Here is an 18622-nt window from a genome sequence, read left to right on the forward strand (position 1 = left end):
TAGGGAGGGCTGTGTGTAAATAATACATAATAGCTGGGTTTGTGTGCTCACAGGTGAGTGAATTAAACATGAACCCATCACTTAGAAACCCACAGGTATGTTCTCTCTGTCTCTGTATTTTATATATTCATAAATACTATCAGATTAAAAACTTGCATAATTTATATACTGGCACTGGTGGTCCTACCTGTGCAATGGATACATTTTCATCATACAAATGACATAAACCACATGAAAAATCTCAAATAGATGTGGTTTGAAATAATTTTCTCTTTGCAGTGGATTTTCAGTAGCTGTTTCTATTGTATAAATGAACAACCTCCTGCTGTTTGCCGACTAGTCGCCTGCATGGTATCTCATGTCAGGCTGCTGGAATTTGAGCTCTCAAAGGCCATGGGCTGGTTTGTGTGCTCCTATCAGGTCCTCAATGTGTGTAAGTGATAATGTCCCATTTCTTTTCACAAACGGAGCCTTACACTAGTGTGTGAAGAAGATCAAGAGACAGAGAATATACAGACTCGTCACAGTGGGGTAATTCCTTTATTTTTGTAATAAAATCCACAATGCAACTCAGCACAGATAACAAGTGCTCCCATTTACAAGTGCTCCTCGAGGGCCCCCACTGATAGGTGAATAATTCTAGATAGGTGGTTTACTGGAACCCATCTCCTGACAGGTGTAATATTAGTCTACACATCTTCCTCAGTTCCGCAGATCGAGTTTCAAATAGGATTCCCTGGGTAAAGATGCTTAAGTGGCGTTGATGTCATTGTACGGAAGTGAGTTGGACCACACTGCTGGGCACAGTTGTGACACAAGTAACCAGCGCCACTGAAGACAATAGGAAGAATCCGTGAGAGTTTCAACTTGGAATTTTGGCTAAACTGGACGACTACTGGAGGTGTTCGAGATGTCGCATCAGACGGGTATCCATGGTAAGCATAATTCGATTTTTATGTTATTTCAGGCTGCAGCCAATAAATAAAGATTAGTAATATTTGAATAATAATATTTTTATCCTCTGCACCAGCCAACTCATTCTAGTGTATGAATAGAAAGTTGGATTTTTTTTTATATATATCAGCTTTTCAAAGATACATAAACTCATAGTCACAGATACAGGCTGTAACATTAGTCAATATGTGCAGCAGTAGGCTAATTTCATTCAGATTTGTTTCTGATTTTCTTGTAAAGGTGTTGTTAAAGGCACATTACATTTTTTTTAAGTATATTTATATGTTTAAGTTTGGATTTTAGGAAGCTATTGGATGTAGTCTACCTATAGTTTTGTATTCGAAAGATAATGTAAGGCAGTGTTTTATCTGAATGATGTTGGGAGGTAATTTAAGCTTACGGGCGGAAGCACCGCACCTCATCCATCTCACCTGCACCTGCATCATTTATGAGTCCTGATGCCCGGTTACCATGGTGAGGCCAAGAATAAGGCACAGGCTGCAGAGTGCTAACCGTGTAATATTCCCTTTGTTTCATTCATGCTTATGTACATTAAAAGTACATGATTTAATTACATTATGTTATATTTGTAATATTTACCAAGTGGAAAGTGCACTGAAATACACTTTAATTGAATATGCTTAGTATGTGTACTATTTTGTGGCATTCATTTTATACTGAATATACCAAAAACTATTTTTTGGAACATCTAAGTGTTCTTAAATCCGCTATTATTTCAATACACTAAAATTACATTTAAGTATTACTGGTGTTTAGTAGCCTTTACTTTTTGATTTTAATAATTATATTTGTATAACATTTACACTTTTATTTAGCACAAAAAACAACAATGTACTACAAATGTACTTGCTGGTATTTAAGTGTACTTTATTTTGACTTGGGTCTGTAGTTTTATATGATTGTTTCCTATAATTAAAGCAGTATGGCATAAAGCAAATCTCTCCATTTATTCTTGATGTCAAAAGAAAGGCTAACATTATACATGGAAAAAAGTTGGATCAACTTAAAATATTATTACAATTGGAAACACTTAAAAAATATATTTTTTTTAACTCTAAATTGTACTTTACTTTCACTTTAGGTGAACATTTTAAGTTGAAAAAAATTATTTAGTGTTACCATCTAAAATATTATTTTAAGTTGATCCAACTTCTCACTTTTTACAGTGTTGATAACTCTTTATTTCTTAGACTTTTAGACAATTTATACTCTGTTGTCACCTTATCATGTGTACATTTCTTTGTTAAAAACAGCAAATGCAGATTTGAGGGATTTTCTTGTGAAGGCAAGAAGGGGAGCTGTCAGACTAATGAAGATAGTTATCAGGAGCGGTGAGTAGAAGAATTCATTCTGTTTGTAAAATGTATATTTTTTGCATACCTTATTCTAATCAATTGCAGTGTCACACAATTTTACTATTACTATGAACTATCTGGCCCCAGGGGAATTTTAGTGACTGTATAAGTAAGTTTTCTTTTAAGTTCACACAGGTGTCCTATAGCGGAGTGACTACATTTATAGTTGTTTACATTAACTACACTGTAAAAATGAAGTCAATTCAACCTAATATTTAAAAATGTTACTAGTGTTAAGTTAACATAACTTATAAAAACAAGTTGAAATTGTTTAACTTATTTTGGTAAGTTAAAGTAACATAAAATATATGTTGATTTGACTATAATGCTGCATTTTTTACAGTGTATAGGCATGCAAGTTCTACTAAGTTTGACAACCAGACAATACGTTCAGTTTAACTTTGAGCACTTTATTATTTAAAGCCTAATCAACTTGTTTTGTTGAGATAATTAGCTGTTTGAGCCAACTTTCTAATTGCCACCTGCTGAAAATAAATGTTAAATAATGCGAAAGAGGAACTTACAGCAGAAACCGGTTATGTCACTTGTTAATTTACCAGGAGTAAGTGACTGGTGAAGATAAGCTGAACTTGGAATGTTATATATGCAGTGTGCGATAACAGATTCATGGCACTGTGCTGTTTTTGGATACAGACTGATACTGAGAAAGTAGTCAGGGTGTGTGTTATGAGGTGTGTATGTGTGTGTATCTGTTTTAGAGCATCTGGTGTTAGGGGGATATCGAGAAGTGTCTCAGAGCTGGGATCAGGATTATGACGCATGTGTCTTGCCCATGCTGGACACTCTGGAGCCTTGTTATATCCTTTACCGCCTCGACTCACAGAACCAACTGGGCTACGAGTGGCTCTTTATCTCCTGGTCACCGGACCAGTCGCCAGTGAGTAGATAACACAAAGATAAAAGCGAATCTGTGCAAACTCTTGCCCTCACACGCTCGCTATTACAGGTGAGGTTAAAGATGGTGTATGCTGCTACCCGAGCAACACTAAAGAAAGAGTTTGGTGGAAATCACCTCAAAGATGAGCTGTTTGGAACAGTCCAGGTATATAATTAATAAGTAATAGTTTAATAATATCTTACTGTAAAATGTGTTATTGACCTTTATGCATCTGTTTTATGTTTTGATACCTTGTAGGGACCAAACTTAAATTAAGCACATTTAACTGCTTTTAGCCTTGCATGCATGATAAGAGATGCAATGCGTCATCTAATCACTGTTTCTTATTCTGACTTGCAGGAAGACATCTGTTTCCAAGGTTACTTACAGCACCTATCCTCCTCCTCAAGCCCCGCCCCCCTCACCACTGCAGAGCAACAGCTCCATCAGATTAAAATAACAGAGGTGAGGAACACTAAAAATGTGAAGTGTTTTATACAAACAGTAGTAGAAATCCGCTCAGACCTTCGTTCATATCTAAAAACGTACTTATTTCTTGATGCTGCACCTGACAGGATAGAGTTGCACGGGTAAGTTTTAAATGTTTTTTTTTCTTTTAAAGAATGCATTTAAGAGGATTTTAATACTAAACTCACTACTTTACATTTCTATTTAGGACGAGCGAAGACGAGTTCCTGCTGTAAGTGGACGAGCAAAGGTAGTCTCAGCTCTCTCTTGGCAATTAAAGAAATGTGATAAACATACATTAAAGTCTTCACAATTTCAAATGAATTGTTACATGAATGTAACCTGCAAGAGTTTGGGTCTGACATGAGGTAGTACATATTTCACAGTATAGCAGTCAAGTCACTTAATTCAATATTTCTAAATGGATAAAAAACTCTGATAGGAGATTCTTTCTGAGACTTACTAGAAATTTGGAAAATTAACAGAACGTAGATTTACGGACCTTCAGCAACTATGTGAGATTATTTAACGTGATGTTGTGATGTCATAGCTGACCCTAAACTAATGCTGGGCCAGAGGCCTAATTTAAAAGTCCTGAAAAAATTTAAAGGTGCTTTGTAAAAAAAAAAGGAGTTAACAGTTTTACTTTTTTTAAAACATCCCTCACCATTTAAAAGTTTGTTTTTAAGGTACAAATATTTTAAACAAAATTGTAGTGTACACTGAAATTGCTGGCATGAAAGATAATGTGGTTGCAGATCACAAATTTCTTTATCTGTTTTATCTATTTATCCATCATGTTTTTTGACTTTAGATTTTGCGTTGGTTAGAATAAGAACAAACCTTCTATGTCTGTTAAATGTGTTTCTGATACAGACAGAGATCAGCGTGGAAAGTAAAAATCCCACTTTGCAGGGTTTGGCGTTCCCATTGCAGCAGGATGCTAAACACGCGTTACAGCAACTTAAACATAAACGCATCAATTACATTCAACTAGTAAGTACTATAAACATAAAAACTGCCCTACAAAGGGAAAATGAAGCAACTTTAGCTAGTTATTGCTATTTTGGGACATGCAAGACCTCCTATATCATATGTATAAGTATCTTGAGTCAATTCTCGTTGGTTTTTTTTGTTTGTTTTTTAGAAAATAACATTTAAGAAGAAAATAACTGTAACTTAAAGTCACAAAAAACTCTAAACTAAAAACTCTTTTTACTTAGTTCCACACACTAGCAAGTTAAGGTCTTTTGCCTTTGTAGGGCAGAATAAATGGACATAAAAATGCATACGCAAAATGTATTTTAATAATTGTTTAAAAGCAAAACGTTCAGACTGGCACACACACATTTACTACAAGGCATTGACTTCATTTTCTGGTCTCTAAGAGGTTGGACACTGAAAAAGAGACGATTGAGCTGGTCCACACTAGTCCTACCGAGGCACAAGAGCTGGCAAGCAGAATCCCCACTGATGCCCCACGATACCATTTTTTTGTGTACAAACACGCCCATCAAGGACAGACAATGGAAGCTGTAGGTTAGTTCCAGATCTCTGATCACAGAGCTGCTGTTCAGATGTTTGCAGGTTTAACCTTCTCTACATTTACACTAGATGACACTTAAAAATTTCTTCCCAACAAGCTAATGCGTGTGTTTGTGGTTTGTGTGTGAATAAATGGACCAGTTTTCATCTACTCCATGCCTGGGTACAGCTGTAGCATTAAAGAAAGGATGTTATACTCCAGCTGTAAGAATCGACTGCTGGATGAGGTGGAGAGAGACTATCACATAGAAATCGCCAAAAAGGTATAAAAAAATCACAATTTAACAGGTTATTAAGCTAATAACATTTGTTAAAATTTTTATAATGAAGAGATTTCTTTTGTTTTGTGCTATAATGCATTATTTTCCTATCGTAAAAATTCAACATTCTTCACTCTCAGAAAAAAAGGTACAAATGTTGTCACTGGGGCAGTACCCTTTCAAAAAGGTACACCCTTGTACCCAAAGAGTGCATATTAGTTCTTCAAAGGTACATATTGGTATCTCAAAGATACATATTTGTACCTAAATGGTACATATTGGGACCTTTTTTTAACCCTGAAGAACCCAAGAACCATTAATTAACATTGACCAGATGTAACCTGTGGGTTCTCCAGGGTTAAAGGATACTGCCCCAGTGACAACTTTTGTATTTTTTTTTTTTGACAGTGTTGTTACAAAAAACCCCAATTATTGATCAATTTGTAAATTACACGCTCTAGATACTTAGCACATACTAAGTAAAATAAATAGATATTGAATAAATAATATTGAAATATAAAATAATAAAAATTTTATAAAATAATATTAAACAGTTATTTACTGTTCATTGACAGAAACTGAAAAATCAAAGTCAAGATACTTATTTAAATTTAATTAAACTGTAGGACATATAATCATATAAATGTTCGTAACATGGCAAATCAAAATTGCCTATATAATATTTAGTAACATAACAAGTATGTCTAAAGGTGAATCACCTTATTTAAGTCACCTCCTTTAAGTTAATACCTTAAGCGGTCCAGGCCCTATTTTGCACCTTTTTTGTTAAGAATGGCATTTCTGTTATTTTGTTATTGTGTATAAAGATGGAGATTGACAGCGGAGAGGGGCTGACAGAAGATTTTCTGTATGAAGAGGTGTACCCAAAGCAGAATGCTCTGAAACAAGCCTTCACCAAGCCAAAAGGCCCTACAGGGAAACGAGGAAACAAGCGCCTCATCAGAGGAGCTGGAGAGAACGATGAGAGCTAAATTGAATATTGTCAAAATAAAATGACATCTGACACATAATGTTTCATTTCACTCTTAATCATCTTTAGCCTGTTTCATAACTCATAAGCATTTGTTGTTATTTTTTATTTTACATTTTACCTTTATTCTTTATATTATATCTTACCTAAATTTATTTTAAAACTCATTGTGTTGTTAAGATTTTTATGTTATAATTACAATAAAATAAATGAATCTACCTTACATCTCTTGTATGTCTTCCAGTAGGCTACATACAGCATTAGGCAGCATAAGTGCAAAAAAGACCCAAGACCTTAGGACTTAGGATAGGATGTTTTTATAAGGCCCTAACGATAGATGTTATTAACACACATTTTATGGAATTTGGACACATCTTCCACTGATGGGCTTTCCCTGAGCTCATGCTCTCTCTCTCCGTCTCTCTCTTTGTCTGTACATTTAAGCTGGCACAGAGGTCAATTTTAGCGGCTGTTTCAGCATTTCTGGAAAGCTCTTACCAGGAAAGTCATCCGCAGTTGAAACCGGCCGGGCAGCTTTATGTCAACGGGACGCATCAGCCAATGGCAGCGCAGAGAGCGGCGAGAGCGCAGTTTCTGCGAAACGATGATGAGGCCGCGAGCGCTGAGATGTCGCGCGCTTCTTGGAATTAGATTCCTAGAATGCTCGTGAACTCGTGGAACCCAGACGCGCAACAAAGGCGTTTCTCGGTGCTCTGGTTTCAGGAGAATAATAGTCCAGTAGGCTTAGCCAAACAACCTATTCGACTTAATCTGATAGATAACTTGTACCGAGCAGTGTGGGTTTTTTGGTTTCGCGTCAATCTCTCCGTCACATTATTCCATGTTTCCCAGGAGAATATTTTACGAGGTTCGTTCGGGTTTACGTTAGACAACATTAGGGATGTAAAATGCAACGGTGTTTCCTCTTTTTGCGGTCGATTTGTCGCCATTAGAGTTCTGCTGAAACAATGTCAAAAGCCTTCTCACCAAACTGGACTTGGGATCGTGTACATTTTACAGCCTGTCCGAATTTTTCAATCTGTCATTGTACACTGAACCAGGGGCGTAGCAGCCATTTTAAAAGTGGGGGGGACAGTATGGTAATGTGACCTAAGCTGCTGTTCATAATAATACATTCTAAATAGAATACCAATTGGCATTTTACAGCACCCTAGTGGCAATTTTGGGAACATGCCATGATAGCTTACATGAACCTATATTTGTGAAATCATACTCACAATTTAAAAATACTGCAGGACTTTGAAACCAATGTGAGACCATCTATAGCCTACTTTATTTTTATGAAATAAAGATATTTTATGATAGTTACAATATTTCAGTTACACTACATTTGTATTTTGATGAATATACAGATTACATCTACACTAATTTTATACAACATACATTTTATGAAAATATAGCAATAAAACCTAAATCAATGTATTTACAAGTTTTTAATATTTTCAAGATGGAAGTAAGTTATTTAATCATACATGGCCGTGGGAAGTGGGGGTGCTGTGGGTGCTGCAGCACCCACTGTTGGCGAGAGGGAGATTTTTTTTAAGTAAAAATATTTTGCACAATTTATATATTACTTATGAATATTTTAGGAGATTATTTTTGACACACGTAGGTTATTACGTGTATTTTGGATTTTAATTTCATTACTGTCTGTGCCTACCCATCTCCGTGGCCTCATCCGAGCGCACTTTCTCCGCCTTGCGTCTTTTGAAGACATGGGTAAGCAGCACCATGACCCAGAATAGACTCACACACCTTTGGCTAATGCATGCCCACACAGAAATTCTGAACTGCCTGGGCATTCGTCCCCTAGCTCATGAGAGACTTTGGACTCTATTATACAACCGGCGCAATGCGCGACGCGAGTGTCTTTTGCTATAGTAAAGAGCGCGTTGATATTATGCGCATACAGTATTAACGGGATGACAACGCGGGTTTGCTTATCACATACATGAATGCAAAGCAGCACAAAAACGCTTTTTAATATGAAAAATTAAAGGATTAAAATGTAAAAGATTATTATTGAGTCTCTTGGACATAAATGATGACCGATTATGAGACGTTAGAAGGAGTAAATAGCTGCTTCATCTAAGTAAATAAATGCTTTACTTTAAACGAATGCATCTATTTTTTTTATTTAAATGCTACCCCACGAATTTATTGTATATAATGACTATGTACCTGTGGATATGGTGAGATGAGAACGTTTGTAAATTCTTTATCTCTTGTTTGTAACAAATAAAGAATTTTTAGAGTACAAACCTTATATAAAGCCTAATATATTCTAAAAATGTAATTATACACCATGTATTTTTTTATAAAAGTATACAATATCAGAACTAAACCCATTATTATTTTTGTTCCATTTATGAATTGTAAGTTAAAAAAAGACAGTAATAGTACTATTTAGTAAAAAAAAATCTATATAAAAATATACTAGGTATGTTACTGTGAGAATATTTTACCACTGTTAATCGACGTGTGATTTAAAAACGAAAGTAAAATATTTTCGTCCGCATGGATATTAAAAATTGTGAAGTTTAATTATTATTATGTTGTTATAATATTATACAGGGCCGGAGTGGGGCCACTTTTCAGCCCGGGAGTTTCAGGCCCAAGACCGGCCCACTTTTTCTATAGTGTTATTCCAAATTAGCACTTTTTTCAAATTGGATAAATAAAGCAACAGTTCAGCTCTTACTATAGTTTTTATTAATATCATGGTTCAACAAATAAGGTAAAAGTTAAATAATATTTAACTTAAGATGAGAAGTTCACAAAAATATTCCTCTACACTCTAAAAAAGGCTGTGTTATTTTTTACCCATAATGGGTAAATATTGGACAGAACAAATGCTGGGTTAAAATAACCCAATGTTGGGTTGTTGTTATGCAACCATGGATTATAATAACCCAACAGTTGGGTTAAAACAACCCAGCATTGGGTCAATTTTAACCCAGCAGCGTGTTCTGTCCAATATTTACCCATTATGGATCAAAAATAGCCCAGCCCTTTTAGAGTCTATTCCACAAGAAAAGGTTGATAAATTATTAGCATTGCTAATGCTATGAGGCGTATGATTAATCAGGTGCAAATAGAAATATAAAACCCAGTCCTAATTAAAAAAGAAAACAATTTGACAAAAATATTGAATCCAATATTGGGTAAATATATAGCATAAAAAGTGATTTATAAGCTTTTTTTAGGCTGGTCATTTTTGACTGGGAACACAAAAGGTGTTCTAGGGTTCTGAACACAACCTGAGGGTTAAATAACTTTAATTCATATTGTTTACTCATTGCCTCCTCGTTTTCAGCGGGGGACTGCTCAGATGCTGCTTGCATAATATTTGCAAAGTCTATGAATTGCCATGTATACACAAAAGGCTAATATTTTAACTAAAAAAATGTTGGCTTGTAAATAGTTTGAAAACGGTATTAGCCGAATAATTACGTTGCTAATGCTAACCATTACTAGGCTTATTTCTCTTTAAGTTACCTGTTGTCACTTTTGTTTGTCCTCTTGAAAATAAATCTGTAAGTTTGGCACATTTGGCAGCAACAGCATCCTCCTCAAATGGCTTTTTTCTTCAACCTGTTTTTTACGCCCTCCTCCTCTCAGACGCGTATACGGTAGGGCCGGCCCAGCCTACCGGAGAAAAGTTTTGGAAAAGACGTGCTATGGACCGAACCAACTCTATGGGAGGGGAGGGGAAAACTCCCTCACATGGTACAACCCATGCAGAGGCTGCGCGCTGCAGTGTCAATGCGAAACGTGTGAAGTGTCATTTAATAGAAGATAGACTCACTAACGTGACAAATGTAAAAAATAAAAAAACCTCGACCGGCCCAAAAGTGAAGCGGCCCACCGGGAATCCTCCCGGTTCTCCCGATTACCCACTCCGGGCCTGATATTATATGTTGTATTAAAATATGTTCTATGTATGAATATCTAAAGTTATAATGAAAGTAATTTTCCCTGGGATTATTCAAAGTATTTCTGCTTCTGATTAATAGCGCATATATTTATCTGATAACTGATGATGTCTGTATGTTTCAGACCCTGGCTGTGTGCACTGAAGTGTATATGACAATAAAGTATTAAAACTCAATGTATTTATTTTTAAAATGTATTTTAAATAGGCCTATAGGCTCATAGGTTTTTTGTTAAAAAAAATTATTTCACAGCACCCCCTGTTCAAAACATCAAAACTTCCAAACTTTTTACAATTAAACTAGATTATCTTTAATCCTGTTGCTCCATTACTTTAAACTTTGTTTTAAATCTCTGATTAACTTTAATGTTTGATGAGTTCAAATAGATTTTCTACAATTAAATATGTGGCTAAATCATCAGAAACAGACACCGCGAGCGTGGTGGCACTATTCAAAGATGCGTTTATTATAACGTCTCAACAGAGTGAGTTTGACGGCTTAAAAATATTACTTAACACTACCAGTGACAGCTCCCGATGCTCGTATGCGCTTCTCCTCTGTCATGCGCGCTCCAGTCAGAAACTGAGAGCAGTGAATAAACGGACACACGGCGGTGCTTCATGACAAATGCGTCGCGTCGGCACATCTTGTTCATTCATTATATCACAATAACGGAGCTTCGCAATATTTCCTGCCACATTGCTTCGTTAATCAATACAATTGATTGTTTTAATGATTGTCAAATGTTTTTATTTGAATAAGATCTTTAGATTACCGATGTATAGTGATTTATAATATAGGCTACAAAAAAATATATTACATTTGCCTGCATAAACTGTTTATTTTCTTTATGAAGGACAACGTCAACATTTGTTGCTGTTTAATTACACCGGCAGATTCATCAGCGCAGATGATGGGTTTAGCATAAATAAGTTTTAATCTATATTATAAGGTTTGTAAGCTGTGTTTAAATGTAAGTGGTGCAACACAACTCGAATTAAAATTAAACTGAGATAAACAAACCATATTTTAGCTCTAAACTCTGCTTATTTTAATCTGTGCAACCCACGCTGAATCCTGCGCAGCGTGAGGAGGTCCATAGTGTATTTTAACTACAGTAGGTTAAATCATAGCATGAAAACTTTATCTCGTGATTTGTGTCATCACGACATACTGCAACATTATCTAACGTGTGTTTGAAAAAATTATGTAGGCTAATCGTCCTTTGCTTTTTTCTGGGGTGCATTTTATCCCAGACGGCGTAATAGCAAAAGTAAATGAACCAACGAAACTTCACAAGAGCAACAAGAGATTTGAAGCTCATGCAGACACGCTCTGTGATTGGCTGAATGTTAGTTCACTCAAATCTAAGTAACAAATCAGAGAACACTGTACATGACGCACTGCGCTGTTGCTCGCCGGAGCTCGCCTCCGTCTCTCATTAAAAATGTATGACTTCTGGCCACTTTGATGCTTGGGGGCCTTGTGAACGCACAGTAAAAGTGGGGGGGTCGTGACCCCCCCGTCCCCCCCGGTTGCTACGCCCCTGCACTGAACTATCTACTGGTGAAGCGAAGGTGACGACTTAATGTCCGCGAAGGTAAGAAATGTTTTATTTATGCATTTGATTAAAACATTTAAGTTATTTATATATAGTTACAACATTCCTAAAAAACAAAAACTCAAGTGCGTACAGATCAAGTTACTGCAGAAGTGGCCAAACGTGTTTGATGGCTTCACACACAAGCTGTGGAAAAATAATGAAAGTCTTAGCCTACATGTTAACAATTAATTCCTTGTTTTATTTGCTTTCGATAAATACATACTGTTATAAATAAAATTATTTATAATTCCGTCCCAATTTCTGCTGCTCATTCGCCTAAACGCATTCTTGCTTTGAATGTTTTTGTAGATTTTGTAGGGAACAGCAAATGGGACGTTAACAAATTTGTTAACAACGTTCAAATTATTACTTTGCAGTAAAACAAACATTGAAAAGCCAGATATAAATTAGTTAGTTTTAAAATAAAATAAATTAATGTTGCATTTGGAAAGGCCCAGATGTCATCCTTTCTGTATGTCAACTTTGAAATAATTTATTTTGCTTCATATTTAATGTTACTTTTTTAAGCGATTTTTAACATTTTAGCCTACTTACGGACTTATTAGCATGTTTTGATTTGGATTTGTTGTTTTTTTATATCTGTTGTGTATTACCCTTGGAGTTTGCCTTATATTTGAAAGTGTGTAAATAACTTGTGAGTTCAGGCCTTTTACTACTATTGTCTTTGAGTTACACTAAACTTAAACTTAAAAAAGCCATATAGAAAGCACAGTTTCGTTAACCTTTAAACTCTTAATTACGCTGTATCACCTCAGGCACCATAAAATGTAAAAAATAAGAAATTACACAACATCGTTATGCACTATCTGATTTATTCGTATTTCTTCCATAGCAAGGATCTGTTTCCAGGGCCACCTTCAGGAAGTGTTGCTAAGGTAACACGTGCTCAGAATGAAAGGTGAGAATCAGAAGTTCATCAGAGCCAAAGATCCAGCGCACCCTATTCCTCCAACATGTCTCTACCATGGGCTACTGCTGAGGATTTGTGCTTCATCACCACGACCTTTCAGCACCTACACACCTCAGGTATTCTTTTAAAAACGTTTAATTTTGCGACCCACTTAAATAATCTATCCAGGGACCCACCAACATAATTCTGAATAGAAATATGATGAGAGAGTAGTTTTTATTTATCTTGTCATTTTATTTATAATACTTTATATATACTTTATAAAACACTATTGTAAATCATAAAAAAATTAAAAAGAATGAAAATTTAAAAGAATTCTCATTACTTGTCATTATTTGGATATAAACTCTTTTCTGTGTCAATACACCCAAGCAACTTTGCGTGACCCACCTTATCCCTTATCGACCCACAAGTTGGTCCCGACCTTCATTTTTTGAAAAACCCTAGTTGACGCATAAACATTAAAAAGGACCTGCTTGCAAATATTTTGCAATATGATGCATACTAATCCTAATCCTTCATAAATTATGTAAAGGATTTTTTTATATTTTTTATCTCCGCTTTAGTAAAATAGGAAACATTTCTTAACTCTCAGAAAAAACGTGAAAATGCATTCAAGAAAACCACAATATGCAATAACTTTCTAAATAATTTCTTTTTAAAATAATGTTCCCTATATGATACAAAAACAAACGGTGTTAAATAGCACTAAAAGTGGTTCCTGGCTTGTAATCATAGAGGAACCATTTTTAGTGCTATAGCACCTGTAAAGCACCTATGAGGAACCATACAGGGGTCATATAGCACCACTATAGCACCACATATGGTTCTATATAGCACCAGTATGGTTCTTCACAGGTACTTCACCGGTACTATATGGCACTTAAAATGGTTCCTCTATGATTATGAGCCAAGAACCACTTTTAGTGCTATTTAGCACCATTTGTTTTTATAGTGTATATGATGCTGTTTATATTTGCAAAATCCATTTGTATTGTATTAAATTAACCAACATACTTTTCACATTCTTTTTAAACATACACGTCAGAATACATGAATGCACTCATGCACACGCAGGCATTGTTGCAGTCTCTCTGCTATCTGCATTGACCTAAAACTTCAAAAGATTGCTATACTGCAGTTGCGATATTCTATAATTTTGATATATTGTGATGTTTTTTTGTATATTGATTATATTGCCCTAAACTTGATCAATTTGTTTGATTTCCAAAAAGGTATGTTTTGTTTTAAAAGCAGAGTTTTATGCATTTATTTGATATATAAAAAATAATAAATGTATGCTCTATTATGACAAGAAACAAAGTTTAGTGTTGATCCTCATTGTGGACACCAATTTTACAACACAGAATTTAGCACAGATCAGCCTTAACTGGGTTCAGGATGTATAGTTATTCTGAGCCAATGAAGTCTGACGTCAAGAACTCCCTCTTTATTTAAACAATGGTTGGAGCTTATTGCCTGCTAGTAACAACTCATATTATAGTCCCAGGATGTCATGAACTTTTTGGGGGGCATTAGCATGCACATTTTGTATTTATCATGATCCCTTAATTATACACACACATATAGCATTCATTGGTATACGTGTCATGTTATGCAAACCTCTTCTTAATGTACATCATATTAATAATTTTTTTTTTCTAGGATGGTACTGGGGTGGCATGACAGCCAGTGAGGCAAGGGATGCTCTCACTGGTGCGTCAGAAGGGACTTTTCTCATCCGTGACAGCAGCCATCCCCTCTACCTCTTCACCCTCTCAGTAAAGACCTGTAGAGGTCCAACTAATGTCCGGATAGAATATGACAGTGGCCGTTTTCGCCTTGATTCCAGCTGCACAGCCCGATCCTGCCTGTTGTCCTTTCCTGCTATTCCTAGTCTTCTGCAACATTATATGTCCACCAGTCAAGCTAAAGAGGAAAAGAAGATAGCAAAAGAACATCAGGTGGTGTCCAAAGACAATGCAGTTCTGCTGAAACTCAAAAAACCTATTCACAGGCCTCAAGCCTTTCCAACGTTACAGCACCTCTCGCGTCTCACTATAAACAGATGCACTGATTGCCATGAACATCTGCCATTGCCACGCCCACTGTTGCTTTACTTGCAAGAGTACCCGTTTAAGGTGTGAGGAGGACATTGCTCTATTCCTGAGTGGTTATTCTTTGCAAAGCCATGATTTGCTCATAAAGTTGCAGTTGTGGAATACTGTTAACGTTGCTTTGACTTGCAGGATTGTCGGTCCTGTTATAAGATACTTGTAAGATGAAAATTCCAAATTGTAGCACTTCCATTGAATCAAAGAGGAGATGAAAGAATATAAGGACTGCTTTTTGTACATTTTATTTTTGTAAATATGTCTCTTTCTGTTCTCTTTCTAGTAAACTGAAATGTTTTTGTATTCATGAAGTGAAGTATTCTTGAAAAACACAACTGGGTGTCTTTGAAGTACACTCCTTTAAGCATGCCATTCAGTATTTTAGAAAACCTTCAGTGCCCAAAACAGAATTATCCCTTTGCTTTAAAGTTAAGTTTACTCATTTATTATGTTATCATCTGAAGTGAAATATTAGCTAATTTACTACCTTTACCAACCATTTTACCAGAGCTTAACTGAATTTTTTTGTGATTATGATATATTAACTTCGAACAGTTTGTGTTGAGGTGTTTATGTTCATGAGATGATATTGTGGCTCTTACGAAAAGACCTACAGATTCTGACTCATGGATATAAAAAGGCATAAAAATCATATGTCGTTTTTTATTAGTATCAACACAACAGAAATGTTACTAACTGTTGCACTTAAAATTTTTTACTTGAATGTATAATTAATTTCAACGTTTTTGACTAGCGAGAAAGTTGAATTAGCATATGTTATTTCAACTAATTTATAGCATCACCTCACTAGTCAATAAATGTAAAATTAATTGTAAATTCAAGTTGATTAAACATAAACGAAATATTTTTGTCAGTGTAGGAAATGCATTATAGAAAAATATGGTCTTAACTGTAATCATTGAAGCTAACCCAAAAAAGAAAATCAGGTACCAACTTTGTTTAAAACCTGTATGAGTTTCTTTATTCATGTTGAACACAAAAGAAGATACTTTAATGAATGATGGTATGCACACAGTTGATGGTTCCCACAGACTTCCATAGTATTTGTTTTTTCTACACAGAAAAATCTTATCTTCATTCATTGAAATATTTTCTTTTGTTTAAATAGAATAAAGAAACTCATACAGGTTTTAAACAAAGTTAGTACCTGATGACAGAATTGTAATTTCTAGGAAAATTAATAGTGACAGTTTCTGCAGAGAATACACATACAGAACACGTACATATTTTACTTGAGTACATAATGACAAGCAGGTGTTTTTTAATTGATATACTTGCTGACAGACATGATTCACACCGCAAATGTCTCATGAGTAATCACAAATTACTCTTGACACTTAGTACTAAACTTTAATGACATATAATTACTGTATTATAGAACAGTGACATTTTGAAATGTTACTGTACGTTGCTCTACACTGTAAAAAAATTCCATAGAAATTACAATGTTGTTGCAGCTGGGTTGCCGGTAATTTACTGTAGATTTAAATTTATGTTATTTAATGGCAAGAGTTTGTTCAAAGTTAAATAAATTTTAAATATTAACAAGTCTTTATCTTTACAGAATAAAACTATACAATAACAGCATCATGCAAAGCATTCTGGGAACCAGAAATCTTCATCAACATTTTCCTGTTATTTGCTTCAGATTTTGTTTCCCAGAATGTTTTGCTTGATGCTGTTTTTTTTAGTTTTACTATATAAAGACAAAGACTTGTAAATGTTTAATGTTCATTTAACTTTGAACAAAATGTTGCCAGTAAATAACATAAATTTAAATCTACGGTAAATTACCGGCAACCCAGCTGCAATTTCTACAGATTTTTTTACAGTGTAGTTTTAAATAGTTTCTAAAAAGTGCACACTGCTATCAAGACAAAAAAAAACCTTACCAAAAACAGTTTGCTGAGCTTATAAAAACAAAGATCTATTATATAGCTGTAACCATTTAGCACAAAGGTTAGGTGAATGACTTGAATTACAGGTGCCATTATGTAGGCTGCATTATGGAACATGGGCGTTGTAGTCTTATTTCCTGTTTTTATCAGTTTGACTTACCGTGTTACTTGTCTTACAATGTAACTAAAAAAAATACAACAATTAATTGATAAAATAATCACAGTTAAATAATTAGATTTGTTTAGATTTACTAAACAAACAAATTTACACACAAATTACAAACTTACAAAACGCATATATCTTACCTTTTTGCTAACTTTCATTTTCTAAGCACAGAGATCCTTTCAAGAGTACACTCCCAAAAAAAGTAAAAGTTGTCACTGGGGCTGTACCTTTTCAAAACTTAAACTGTTGTACCTAAAATGTGCATATTGGTATCTTAATGGAACAAATGAGGACCTTTTAAGAAGGTACAGTCCCAGTGACAACTGTACTCTTTTATTGTCACAACTCAAATCACAACTTAAAAGTATTTAATCTTACTAAATAAGCAACAGGTCAGTCATAGCTGAATAGAACTACCACATATATTATATTAACTTTTTACAGTGTACAATATTTTATGACATCCTTTCCAATAGCAGCAAAGGCTCAAATGGAGAAAGAGGTATTTGATATGTTATCAGTTAAGGCATATCAAGTATGAGCACAGTGGAAACAATTTGCCTTTACTGATATCCTGCTTTATAGGAGGTATTAGATGTACCATCATAATTCCAAGAAACCTAATGGTTGTTTATTTTAAACAGTGATATGAGTGTCACACCAAAAACAATACTAACAGCAGTATGGGGCGTTTTCCCAGACAGGGATTATTCTAGTCCCAGACTAAAATGCGTGTTTGAACTGCCTTAATTTAAAAACTCCTTGTACAGACATATCTTAACATATATCAATGCCATTGTTTTGTCTTAAGATGCACACAGTTTGTTTCTGTTTTGGTTTGTTTGTAAAAATTACTTAAATATCTTAATATAACTAAGGCCTAGTCCAATTAATCTAAACCCTGTCCATACACTAGAGTCTAGACTAACTTAAATGTTAGTGTTGTCTTGATCGAAAAAAAAAACTTGCTCTGACATATCATAAAATACATTAGTGCTAGTGTTGTGTCTCAAGTTGTACACCAGTAGTGTTACTTTATAAATTATGCTTTTAAAAATGACTTAATGGCGGGGTGCATGATTTTTGAAAAACACTTTGGAAAAGGGAGTCGGGCCGAGTACCAAAAACATTGGCTTTCAGAGATCATGCACCCCACCTTTAAATATCCTAATTTAACTAAGGCCTAGACTTGGTTTAAGATAATCCCTGTCCGGGAAACCATCCCTATAAGTTTAAAATAACTTGAATTGTATAGCTTGTGGGCTAAAAAGCATTTGCTTACGTAATATACCTAAATGTATCATCAGGACTATTTGTAGACACAAAGTATTCACTGAACAGTTTATCAATATATAAATTATCCATTTTCATGTGATACATGGAACCTTATTTGGTTAAATACTAAAACTTATTTGCTGGTGTATACTGAGTAAAATAAGTG

At 34.9% G+C, this 18622-nt stretch overlaps 2 protein-coding genes across 5 annotated transcripts; both read left to right on the plus strand.

Annotated features, from left to right (window-relative positions):
• Nucleotides 1-51: 51 nt before the first annotated feature.
• On the plus strand, nucleotides 52-6701 carry twf2b (twinfilin actin-binding protein 2b). Of its 3 annotated transcripts, XM_065241519.2 has the most exons (12): nucleotides 52-531; nucleotides 707-935; nucleotides 2229-2306; nucleotides 3050-3228; nucleotides 3298-3393; nucleotides 3589-3693; nucleotides 3804-3818; nucleotides 3905-3946; nucleotides 4573-4692; nucleotides 5085-5235; nucleotides 5383-5504; nucleotides 6329-6700. In XM_065241519.2, exons 2-12 carry the CDS (start codon nucleotides 911-913, stop codon nucleotides 6491-6493), a joined length of 1098 nt encoding a protein of 365 aa, XP_065097591.1. In that variant the 5' UTR covers nucleotides 52-531; nucleotides 707-910; the 3' UTR covers nucleotides 6494-6700. The 3 variants fall into 3 exon arrangements, with proteins under 3 accessions (XP_065097591.1, XP_065097590.1, XP_065097592.1); XM_065241518.2 differs by having other exon boundaries at nucleotides 52-935; XM_065241520.2 differs by lacking the exon at nucleotides 3804-3818 and having other exon boundaries at nucleotides 52-935; nucleotides 6329-6701.
• Nucleotides 6702-11997: 5296 nt separating this feature from the next.
• cishb (cytokine inducible SH2-containing protein b) lies at nucleotides 11998-15711 on the plus strand. 2 transcript variants are annotated; one of them, XM_065241521.2, is made up of 3 exons: nucleotides 11998-12048; nucleotides 12905-13098; nucleotides 14648-15711. In XM_065241521.2, exons 2-3 carry the CDS (start codon nucleotides 13026-13028, stop codon nucleotides 15127-15129), a joined length of 555 nt encoding a protein of 184 aa, XP_065097593.1. In that variant the 5' UTR covers nucleotides 11998-12048; nucleotides 12905-13025; the 3' UTR covers nucleotides 15130-15711. The 2 variants fall into 2 exon arrangements, with proteins under 2 accessions (XP_065097593.1, XP_065097594.1); XM_065241522.2 differs by having other exon boundaries at nucleotides 12909-13098.
• The last annotated feature ends 2911 nt before the right edge of the window (nucleotides 15712-18622 follow it).

The sequence above is a fragment of the Paramisgurnus dabryanus genome, chromosome 14, assembly GCF_030506205.2.
Source record: "Paramisgurnus dabryanus chromosome 14, PD_genome_1.1, whole genome shotgun sequence".
In the NCBI taxonomy this organism is placed as follows: Eukaryota; Metazoa; Chordata; class Actinopteri; order Cypriniformes; family Cobitidae; genus Paramisgurnus; species Paramisgurnus dabryanus.